The sequence below is a fragment of the Typha latifolia genome, chromosome 7 (assembly GCF_019914945.1).
Source record: "Typha latifolia isolate L0001 chromosome 7, TyphaL0001v2, whole genome shotgun sequence".
Lineage (NCBI taxonomy): Eukaryota > Viridiplantae > Streptophyta > Magnoliopsida > Poales > Typhaceae > Typha > Typha latifolia.
The window spans coordinates 1,345,307-1,355,854 of record NC_133092.1 but is presented as its reverse complement, the minus strand read 5'-3'; the positions used below and the strand labels follow the sequence as shown (position 1 = coordinate 1,355,854).

At 40.1% G+C, this 10,548-nt stretch overlaps 3 protein-coding genes across 10 annotated transcripts; all 3 read left to right on the top strand.

Annotated features, from left to right (window-relative positions):
- LOC140791874 (uncharacterized) lies at positions 1-2,735 on the top strand. Of its 6 annotated transcripts, none has more exons than XM_073142569.1 (5): positions 1-590; positions 1,716-1,833; positions 1,934-2,162; positions 2,247-2,343; positions 2,547-2,735. In XM_073142569.1, exons 1-3 carry the CDS (start codon positions 88-90, stop codon positions 2,135-2,137), a joined length of 825 nt encoding a protein of 274 aa, XP_072998670.1. In that variant the 5' UTR covers positions 1-87; the 3' UTR covers positions 2,138-2,162; positions 2,247-2,343; positions 2,547-2,735. The 6 variants fall into 6 exon arrangements, with proteins under 6 accessions (XP_072998670.1, XP_072998672.1, XP_072998674.1 ...); XM_073142571.1 differs by having other exon boundaries at positions 1,716-1,837; XM_073142573.1 differs by having other exon boundaries at positions 1,716-1,841.
- Positions 2,736-3,385: 650 nt separating this feature from the next.
- On the top strand, positions 3,386-6,014 carry LOC140791872 (protein BZR1 homolog 3-like). The gene is made up of 2 exons (XM_073142564.1): positions 3,386-4,005; positions 4,987-6,014. The coding sequence occupies exons 1-2, from the start codon at positions 3,790-3,792 to the stop codon at positions 5,767-5,769; spliced, it is 999 nt and encodes a 332-aa protein (XP_072998665.1). The 5' UTR covers positions 3,386-3,789; the 3' UTR covers positions 5,770-6,014.
- Positions 6,015-7,931: 1,917 nt separating this feature from the next.
- On the top strand, positions 7,932-10,052 carry LOC140791873 (aquaporin NIP1-1-like). 3 transcript variants are annotated; one of them, XM_073142567.1, is made up of 6 exons: positions 8,047-8,203; positions 8,355-8,558; positions 8,932-9,153; positions 9,312-9,509; positions 9,591-9,652; positions 9,732-10,052. In XM_073142567.1, exons 2-6 carry the CDS (start codon positions 8,415-8,417, stop codon positions 9,949-9,951), a joined length of 846 nt encoding a protein of 281 aa, XP_072998668.1. In that variant the 5' UTR covers positions 8,047-8,203; positions 8,355-8,414; the 3' UTR covers positions 9,952-10,052. The 3 variants fall into 3 exon arrangements, with proteins under 3 accessions (XP_072998666.1, XP_072998668.1, XP_072998667.1); XM_073142566.1 differs by having other exon boundaries at positions 8,070-8,203; positions 8,330-8,558; XM_073142565.1 differs by having other exon boundaries at positions 7,932-8,558.
- The last annotated feature ends 496 nt before the right edge of the window (positions 10,053-10,548 follow it).

Here is a 10,548-nt window from a genome sequence, read left to right as displayed (position 1 = left end):
ACGATATGAGAACACTGCGACGACTTGACAATCGTCACCGTCTTTTGCGAAGGCCTAGATCATTCAATTAGCCCGACCTTAATCGCCATGGGCGCCTTCGCGATCTCCTCCACTCCCCTCTCTAATCCCACAGGAAAGATGCTCTCCTTCCTCCTCTGCAAACTCCGAGTAAACCCTAAATTCCCGAATCCTTCTCCGTCTTTCTCCCCAATCTTCTCATCTCTTCACACCAATCCCACACCCGAGCATACCCAAGCCACCGTCACCGCTTCAACTCCCAAAACCCTCTCGTCGATCTTTACTAATCCACCTCTTCCACGAAAGGACGCTGCCAAACGAGATAAGAAGTGGGTACCTTCTTCGGGGTCTACTCGCTATCGGCCAATGGAGGAGAAGGGGTTCCCGAAGGAGCTCTCGCCCGAGGCGGCGTCCCTGGTGAGGCGGTTGCAAGAGGAGGGATACGTAAAGGAGGCTAGTTTCTCCCGCGTGGGGCAGTTGGGTCAGGATAAGATCCCACCTAATTCGTACTCTCGCCATTTCTTGAAATCGGCGGCGGAGAAGTTCGGCCAGGATCATCAAGAGATAGCAAAGTAAGCAAAAGCACGAATCTTTTTATTTTCCTTTTCTTTATTTGCTAGTTTCTCTTGTAGACAGATGCCAAGCACTTCTCCGACATTGATTTGAACTCTAGCGAGGTGGTTAGATTTGAACTGGAATGTCTCAAGAGTTAGTTAAATAGGTTTATTTTATTTAAGATGCTATAGAGTTCAATTTAAATTAGTAGGCGAGTGAAATGATGTAAAAAATTTTAATTTGATAACGCATCATCCAAGAGATGGCTGTTTCAGTCAGCAGAACTTCTGATGAAAACAATTTCCATGACTAAGGCATTCTGTTAAAATTTACTCGGGTTCAGTTTTTTAAACTTGCAAGCTGCAATATAGTTAGTTTGATATGACGGGAAACTATATTGCTTCATAGCTTCAAATTTCCAATGACCTTTTAGATCCTTTAAAAGGTCATCACCCACATATTGTATGAGCATAACTTGTATTCTGTAGTTCTTTCATTCGATGCTTTTGTCTACAAATCTTATTTCACAAAATAGTTAATTCTATGGGGATAGCATTCCTTATTCTAAATTATTTTGTGCTTGCGGCTTGCTTATTTTTCCCCCTTCCTAATTACTGTGCTTCTAGATTCTTTCATGAACAAGATTCTCCCTTTTCTCCTTGTAAAATATTTTGCACTGCCCCTGCTGTTTAAGTCTGCATCATTCGGTTTTCTTTTATTTGTTTAATACTAAAAGAAGATGAGCAATGATTATGGACTTCTTTGCTGATAATTGATGTCATTCTTGTCAATGTTCTTATACCATTCATCTCTATTTTGGACAATGAACTTTTCCAGCCGAATGGCCATCATATTTTCCTTCCCTCAGTGGTTATATCTAGGTACTTTTGATCTCCTCTAAACATTTCTGTTATCAGCTCTTTGTTGCCTTCTCTAATAGGTTTTGAGGTTTCAATGCCGGCAATATCCTTTTGACTGCTCATTAAATTTCTTTGCTAGCATATCTTGAGGCTTTTGACAGATATAGGATGGTTTCTTAACCATCATAAGATGTCAACTCATAGTTCTTGCATAATTCAGGACCTTCATTACTTTATTGGCAAGCTAAATCCCTTCTTCCTTGTGTACTCTTTCAAGCACAGGTGGTTGTCTGGAAGCGAATTGAAAAAGGTTGCCCTTTTTGGGTGTCCATCTGTTGAACGAGGAACAATTTTTGCAGCAAAAAGACTACGTGCTTTCTTCAAAATTCAAGAAGATACTGTGAGTGGGTTTGTATTTCTCATCTAATTAAAGTGCTCTCTGTGTTTATTGTATTGGAGTTAGGTTTTAAGAGACATTCTTCATTTGTTCATCCTTCCAGACTTGCCGTTCTTGCAAGATGAAGAACTTGTGCAAATTCGCTAACCAGAGGGTAGGCGGACAGGAAAAATTGATTCTAGCAGATGTTATGAGAGTTCTTAGTTTATTTGCACTGGATGCAATTCCTAGGCAACTATTGATTTCCGCTGACTTTAGATCGTCTGTTCATAAATTGCTGAAGGAGGTTGTCAGTCTCAGCAGTTGACAGCCATGGCCGCTTAGTTTTGAAGGTAGCACTTAACCACTAATTATTGTTAAGGTTTCATAGCACTGTGGAGGAACTTGAAGCGAGAAAAGAAACATAAATTTAACAGGTCAGTTGTTTGTTGTTCTGTGTATCGACTACTGTCAGCATTTTGCGACAACAATTTTCAGTGGCCAGTTTATCAGAATGCCTGGTGACAGAGGAAGGTATGGACTTCACATCATATGTAATGTTGATATTATTTGAAAAAAGTGGAAGAATTGTACCTTTTAGGGAATTTAGTCCTAGTTCTTTGTTGCACGATGGCCAAACCTTAGCATCCGGCTATTTATACCCTCTTATATCTTTCAGTACATGCATAGGTTGCCCGACATATTTACGACTGTGTCATTAACCTTCTCTCCTGCAGGACTTCACCGACCTTATTCTGTTCACCAAGCTTTTCATCAAAGAACGGGTACAACTGCGATTGCCAGGAACTTGAATACGAAAGTGCAAATACAAAGGAAATCGAAACTGGATTCGTGAGGGCCTGCTGTTCTTATTAATCTTTGATCTCTTTTGAACAGCTTAATAAATTCAAAATTCTCGTTCTTTATTTATTGTTGTGTTATTATAAATTGCATGTCTGAAAAAAGTTTCGTGATGAAATGGATCGAAATGATCGACTGAGCTATTAGAAAAAGGAGTAGTCCTGTGAGTTTTAATTAATTAAGGCAACGGCTTTGAGAACTTATCCGTTTTGAATAGAATGTTTAATTAAAGCACGTCCTTTAGTCAAGGGTTTATCTGAGACACGGTCCGTCACAATTACTGTTGTTCAGCAATCAGCAGTCCTCGTGGTCGGCGACTGCGAGGATGTCATCTCCCAACCATGTGATCCCGCCGCTCTCCCACACCTTTTCCCACGTGCTTCCTGGCCCCACCGTTACGAGGGAACGTCTCCCATTCTTCCCGCCAAAGGCGCTCTCCGCTTTATGGCCACGTGTGACGGCTGTGTGCTGTCGTGGGCAAGACAGCCGATGCGCAACCGTCGAGTCGGTTAAAGTTCCTTAAAAGCAACGGCTCGCCGTAAAAAGGAGGGGGACTCGAGCGGCTGAACCATGTGCCTCTCTCTCTCTCTCCTCCACTGTTCACGTGATCCGGTTCATTGTTCGATCCGGGTTTAACTGAACCGGTTGAATTGGACCGGGCTTTCTTTTTCATTCGTTTTCTTCTTTTTCTCAGATGGATCAGAGATTGGAATTCGCGACCACTGCTCAAACAATGGCATCAAACTCGTTCCCTACCCATATCTTCCCATTTTACCCTCGCTTTTTTCCTCGTTCCCCATCTCTATTCGGTGGTGGCACGGCCGTAAATTAGGAAAGCTCGTGGGCATTTAACAAAAACATATTGTTTTAAAAGTTCCTCCTCATTCAATTGGTCGCCTCGTCTGTTAGACTCGATCGTCCTATTTTCCACTCGAATCTCCTGTCACTTCTGCAGATCTACACATCGAGCTCGTAGTTGCGAAAACAAGAAAGATAATCCAGAGATTTGAAGGGTTTATCTGTGATTTCTTCTTATTTTCGTGGATTTAGTAGCGAGAGAGAGAGAGAGAGAGAGAGAGAGAGAGAGAGAGAGAGAGAGAGAGAGAGAGGGAGAGAGAGATGACGGCGGGGACGAGGATGCCGACGTGGAGGGAGAGGGAGAACAATAGGAGAAGGGAGCGGCGCCGGCGGGCGATCGCAGCAAAGATCTATGCGGGGCTCCGCATGTACGGTAACTATAAGCTCCCAAAGCACTGCGACAACAATGAGGTCCTCAAAGCCCTCTGCACCGAGGCGGGGTGGACTGTGGAGCCCGATGGCACCACTTACCGGAAGGTAACATCATTCTCTTCCCCATTCCTTTTCTCCCCTTATAATTACCCTCTAATTCTTGATCTCTTTTGCAAAATGTTCTGAAATTACTGTAGGAGTGGTGTGCGATAGCGTGTTGTTTGATATTCTGAAATTATTGGAGTGCTGTGCGACAGCGCGTCGTTTGATTTGATAATATGCGGTTGGCAGTCTGTAAGAGCTAAAAAGCTGGATTATTGCATAAAAAAATATTTTTGTGTGTGTGTGTTTTTTTACTTAGATTGAATAGTTGTCAGAGACGCATTTAAGATTTACATAATTTAAGAACAATGTAATTAATGCTTCGTGAATCATGGCATTGTTAGACGGAAAAGGCTTTGTTTTGAATGTTAGAATATAATATATAAAAATTATAGGCTTAAATTTTTGAGAATGCTGCATGGTCGTATTTTTGGTGGGTTGCAATCCACATCATAGTCAATGAGACAGGATCGGACAATTAAGGGCATTGGCTAGTTTATCCAAATAGGAATGTGAGATTCTTCTATTATTTTCCAGCAGTAGTATGTGTACTTTGATAACATTTTGGCAATATCTATAGTATCATGTGGTCAGAGGAGTTCTTTTCCACCCAAACCTAAGCTAGTGATTGTGTGGTCTAATCTTTTAACAGCAGAGAGGCTAATCGTTACCATATAAAAGTTGATGTGTTTGCTGAGAGTAAGTGTTAAAAATTGAGTAATATTTAATTCAATTATCTGTTGCTTGTTTTTGTTTTTTGTTTGGTGTGGTAAAATATAATGAATCCCATTATAATTATCCAATATGTACTTAATGTGAAGGTTGCTAAATGAGTTAAAACCTAGGTTACTGTAAATTTTCATATACTAACATTTTGGCAACTAATTTTAGTTATTTGTGATGGCTGTTTGTTATTGCCATTGTAGCATTACTTGCAACTTGCAAGGCAGAACGAAAGAATGATTGTTGTTCATTATGTTTCAGGGTTGCAGGCCTCCTGAGCGTATGGAATATTTGATAGGAGGCTCAGCTTCACCAAGTCCATGCTCTTCGTACCAGCCAAGCCCTGCCTCTTCTTCATTCGCCAGTCCTGCATCTTCCTCCTATGTCCCTCACGCTAATTTTAATGGTGCTGATGGCAACTCTCTTATCCCATGGCTCAAAAATCTCTCCTCCACCTCTTCTTCAGCTTCATCCGCCAAGCTCCCACAATTCCATCATCTCTGCATTCCTGGTAGTTCCATAAGTGCTCCAGTTACGCCTCCGTTGAGTTCACCAACTGCTTGTACACCGCGTATCAAGAACGATTGGGATGACCCAAATGCCCGGCCAGCATGGGTTGGCGCAAATTATACTTCTCTACCAAATTCCACTCCACCGAGCCCTACCCGCCGGTTTGTTCCCGATCCAGCTTGGCTTGCGGGGTTTCAGATCTCGTCTGCCGGTCCATCCTCGCCCACCTTCAGTCTTGTGTCATCTAATCCTTTTGGTCTATTCAAAGAATCAATGACAGGTGGGGCTTCTTCAAGAATGTGCACCCCAGGGCAGAGTGGCACATGTTCTCCAGTTATGGAAGATGCGCGCCAGATTGACGTTCAAATGTTGGATAGTGTTTCAAATGAGTTTGCATTTGGTAGCAGTAGTAATGGCAATAATCCAACAGGATTGGTGAAGGCATGGGAAGGAGAGAGGATACATGAGGAATGTGGATCAGATGAGTTGGAGCTTACCCTTGGGAGCTCAAGAACTAGAGCTGATGATGCCTGATGAAGCTTGTTGAGAGCTTGTTTATTTTATTTTTATCTTCTCTTTATAGTTTCTTTTATCAGTTCTTATGTTTCTTAAGTGATCACTCTTTTGGCTTCTTATGGAGCTCTCATCCTGTTGTCTGTTTATCAAGACTGTTTAATTATGTCAAAACTGATTTCACATTAGTTGTTTTTATCCTTATAGGAATCCTTTATGTAAATTATTGAAAGAATCAACTATATATGAATCCTGCTAACTCTCCAGCTTTCCTAGCACTTTGTAGTTATATGTATATACTAGCCAATATAATTCCTATGCAGGAAAGGCTCATCATATTAATGTTCCACTTGACAGAATTTGCAATGAAGCGTATGATGATGACAACAATCTGGTGGCTCTTCAACATGCTCGAGAATTCTTCCTCTTGCCCGTTCCAGTAGACACTTTCATTGAAGTTGTAAGTACTCAAAAAATCTGGGCTTAGCTGAAATTTACAAGATGTAAACAAAAGGTGTTATTTATGTGCATATGAAAAGTAATATGCTGCACAAAAGCAAACAATATTTTACTCGTCACAGACCTCGATGCCTTTTAATAAATGTCTAAGATCTTGACAACTTCGTAGTAAGTATGAAATGCCAGGAAGCTCCCATTTTATTGTGCCGACTGTAGTGAGGTGTAAGTGCCTGTGTAGCTAGCACAGCATTGTAAGCTACCTTTCAGATGTTTATAGCTGGAACCTGTTCAAATTAAAAAAGGAAAAAATCTAAATAATTTTTTATTTATGCAAATATCTTAAATATGTATTTTGAACAAAACAAGAATTTGATTGAAAATCAGCATAAATTAAAGGTGGACATTATTAATGATAACTCACCGATTACTCTAAAAATTTAAGTTATTCTATTTTTATTTTAACATCCTTTTGTACTTTTGAGTTGAAATATTTTAATGGACCAAAAAGTAAACTTGATTTAAATAGGTGAAAGTTTAAGGTTTAGAATAACTAAGGTGTGGTCTAATTGTTGAATGCCTAAATTTTTCAGAAAACCTAAGAATTAATTATTGTTTGTCTATTTATTTCAGCTTTTACAGAAAACTTTGTTTTCCGTCCTTTTCTTTTGCTTTTGCAAGGAATGAACAACCCTGGGTTTGTCCCAACCCTTAATTGGTACCTGTACAATTATTATTAGTAGTAATAGTTTCCAATTGCTCAAGAAAATGAGAAGAAAAACTGTACTAGAAAGTATAATATACAATGTTTGAATTTTCTTCGTCCAGAAAGTGAAGACCTTCAAGCAAAAACTACACTAATTTGATGATTTCACCACTCATTGCTGGTCTTGCGGCGTGATATCTCATTAGCAAACATAAGACCTCACAAGAATGCACCAAGTATTCGACAGAAATTAACAGCATATCCATGACTTGTGCTTTGTGAGAAGCTCGTGTAGACACGGGGGGATTCAATCTTTTGACTATATTTTAGTTATTAGTCAGTAAACTCTTGACGTGGTGGGAGAAACGAATCAAAGATTCGCACGAAGGAGACATCAAGCGTGCATAGTGGAGATGATAATTTTCAACACCAACTCCCCACTAATTTGTAGTTTAGACTGTTTCTAATTCTAAAGACTGTGTTTAAGAATTGAAAGAGACAGAGAAGAACGTTGGAGAATCGACTCCTTTGCATTAATTTACTGAACAAAATTGAAGTGTGAAGGCTTGGATTACATTTCTGCTATCAGCTCACCAATACGTATGATGAAATCATCAGCACGTCAGCTGATAATGTCAACAAAGAATTATTTATTGGATCAAGTCGTTGCAGTAGATGTACTAAGAAAAAGGAACTCTTAAATTATTTCACGGTCCAGTAAACATAATAAAAGTATACGCCATGTTTTCTTAATTGATTAAAAGAATTAAGTCAGGCCAATTCAAACTCAATTATTTAAGATCCGTCTTGTACTCTACGTCTTCCCTTGGAAAATGGCATCTTCTAATTAGGATATGTCTTAACGAGCTTCCCGTGATCTCGGGATAGATTCGTGGATATCTTATCCATCCGATTTGTCTGCCAACTGTTTGTTCGTAATTTCATGCCGAACAATTATTTCGATGGATTCTAGACGGCAAAAGAAAAAAAAAATTAAATTCATCCAACGAAAGAGGAAACTACTCTTAATTTATATTACGTACCAACTGTGGAAAATGTTGAGATTGGATATATACACGAACTTTGGATTACTCTAGCTTTTATTTTTAATATATATTCCTACTATTTGTTGGATAGTTGGAGCAGCTTTCAATGCTCTCTTCCTCCCCTCCTCCGCTCTCTCTCCCCAAACGCCAAATTTAGACCTTCAAGCGTTTCAACGAATCCCCGTAAAAATCCCTCCTTTTATCCATACCTACGTATGCATATATCCCATCCTTTGCATCCATCGAGGTAAGTACACAGACTTGGATTGGTCAATTGAGAGCTCTCTTGGGTCTTCTCCTCCTACTAGAATTCTGGGCCATGGGTGTTGATAAATAGGAACACGGTATTGAGGTTTTCTCTTCATTCTGGTAGTTGCTCTTTTTGGCTATCCTCTTAGGGCCCTCTCTCTCTCTCTCTCTCTCTCGGGGTGGTGGCAGTGAGAGAAGAAAGGGGAGACATGGACGGGAAAGGAGAGAGCTCCAGTTCTTATGGAGTGGATGAGAGAGCTATCGAGGAGGGAAGAGGAGTAGAGGAGGTTGGATATGACAACTCTACCAGAAAAAGTTATGGCCTGGGCATATCTCTTCCATTCATGCAAAAGGTTAGAGAAACTTAATTCCCCTCTTTTCTCCAATATTTGTTAGAAGGATTAATATGAGATTAATTGATTGCTTTGATGTAATTATGCATGGATTGTTTTAGCTTTTTAGCTGGATGATCTAATATTTCTCCTTTTTGAAGAGAAAAGATTATTGCTATAGAAAACATGTACATGTGAGGGTCTGAATCAATGATTGCTATAGAAGGATCATATCTTTATCCTAGTAATTAAATTATTATCCAACCATATGATTGGTGCGTTTGTAGACAAATTTAATCTTTCCATATTATAGTACTCTACGTTTGGTAGTTGGTCCACAAATGATCACTTAATCTATCTATTATTTTAAATTAGTATTATTATTGTTGTTTAGCTCATTGCTGAAGTAATTGGGACCTACTTCGTCATCTTTGCTGGCTGTGCGTCGGTGACGGTGAATCTAAGCAAGGGAACGGTCACATTCCCCGGCATATGCATCGTGTGGGGCCTCGTCGTGATGGTCATGATCTACTCCGTTGGTCACATCTCCGGTGCACACTTCAATCCCGCCGTCTCCATTGCGTTTGCCATTACTGGAAGGTTTCCATGGAAGCAGGTCTATCATCCAATACCTTCAACTTTTTAGGATTTATGTATATATATATATATATATATAGAGAGAGAGAGAGAGAGAGAGAGAGAGAGAGAGAGAGAGAGAGAGAGAGAGTTTAATGATCTCGTTGATAATTAATTAATTACGTTGAACTGGTGCAGGTGCCGCCTTACATTGGAGCCCAACTATTGGGCTCAACGCTTGCAAGCGGAACGCTGCGGTTACTGTTCGGAGGGAAGCGCGAGCTCTTTCATGGGACAATTCCGGCGGGGTCCGACGTGCAATCTTTGGTTCTCGAGTTCATCATCTCCTTCTACCTCATGTTTGTGGTCTCTGGTGTGGCCACTGATAACAGAGCAGTAAGTCACGATTCATGATTTGATTTAGCCAAGTGATCATCCTCAATTCTTATAGCTGATCGAATTTTTCCTCTTGTTCAGATTGGAGAACTCGCTGGTCTTGCTGTGGGATTCACAGTACTGCTCAACGTTCTGTTTGCTGGGTATTCACACCTACACCTATCCAATCTTTAAGACTTACTTTTCAAAACGTGCCACCTCTTATATACTTTATGTTGACAGGCCTATATCAGGGGCATCGATGAATCCGGCGAGAACCCTCGGGCCGGCGATCGTGGCCAACCGGTACGAGAGTATATGGGTATACATAGTTGGGCCGATATGTGGGACGGTGGCCGGAGCTTGCGCGTACAACGTCATCCGCTTTACCGACAAGCCCCTGAGGGAGATTACAAAGAGTAGTTCATTTCTCAAGAGCTTGCGGATTGGCAACTCCAAATAGATAGAGTGGGCTAAGGCTAACCATTATTAGTGTGTACCCTAATTTAATTCCTTTCCCGTCTAGGGAAGCATAATGAATGGAAAGGGAGGTTTTGGATCGTAGCATGATGCAATTTGGTATATATGAATTTTGCAAACTGAAGAATGGCGTTAATGTTTTGGGTGGTAATAGAATAGAATAGAAGGTAGAAAGTTACAGCAGCAGAGCATTTTTTACAAAATGACAAACATGCGGAATCAAATTGCCCTTTTCTCTATCAGGCCATGACTATAACTCTTTAACAGTTATAACTCTAACAGAGAGGAGTAAGGCGGTATGACAGTGATAATAGCGAGATTTAAATCAAGTCGTAAGCTTCACCAACTATTGAAATGAGTACATGTTCCAGTAATAAGATTTTCATATACAACATAAGAGCGAATTATACCAGCATCTTGATTCACATATCCTGGTCAAGCTAACTGGACATCTTTTGTTTGTAAGATACATAGGAAAATTTCTTACTAAAAAATCACAAATTTGTGGCATCAACCTAGTGTCACTAGTACAAAACTCTTTTTTTTTTAAATAAAGAAAATAAAATTTTATAAGCTAACT

Excerpts from the sequence above, each read along its gene's own strand:
- LOC140791874 (XM_073142569.1), top strand. The coding sequence starts at position 88 with ATGGGCGCCTTCGCGATCTCCTCCACTCCCCTCTCTAATCCCACAGGA. Across the intron at positions 591-1,715 it reads GATCATCAAGAGATAGCAAA|GTGGTTGTCTGGAAGCGAAT; the intron begins GTAAGCAAAAGC and ends TTTCAAGCACAG. Across the intron at positions 1,834-1,933 it reads TCAAAATTCAAGAAGATACT|ACTTGCCGTTCTTGCAAGAT; the intron begins GTGAGTGGGTTT and ends TCATCCTTCCAG.
- LOC140791873 (XM_073142565.1), top strand. The coding sequence starts at position 8,415 with ATGGACGGGAAAGGAGAGAGCTCCAGTTCTTATGGAGTGGATGAGAGA. Across the intron at positions 8,559-8,931 it reads CTCTTCCATTCATGCAAAAG|CTCATTGCTGAAGTAATTGG; the intron begins GTTAGAGAAACT and ends ATTGTTGTTTAG. Across the intron at positions 9,510-9,590 it reads TGGCCACTGATAACAGAGCA|ATTGGAGAACTCGCTGGTCT; the intron begins GTAAGTCACGAT and ends CCTCTTGTTCAG.
- LOC140791872 (XM_073142564.1), top strand. The coding sequence starts at position 3,790 with ATGACGGCGGGGACGAGGATGCCGACGTGGAGGGAGAGGGAGAACAAT. Across the intron at positions 4,006-4,986 it reads ATGGCACCACTTACCGGAAG|GGTTGCAGGCCTCCTGAGCG; the intron begins GTAACATCATTC and ends ATTATGTTTCAG.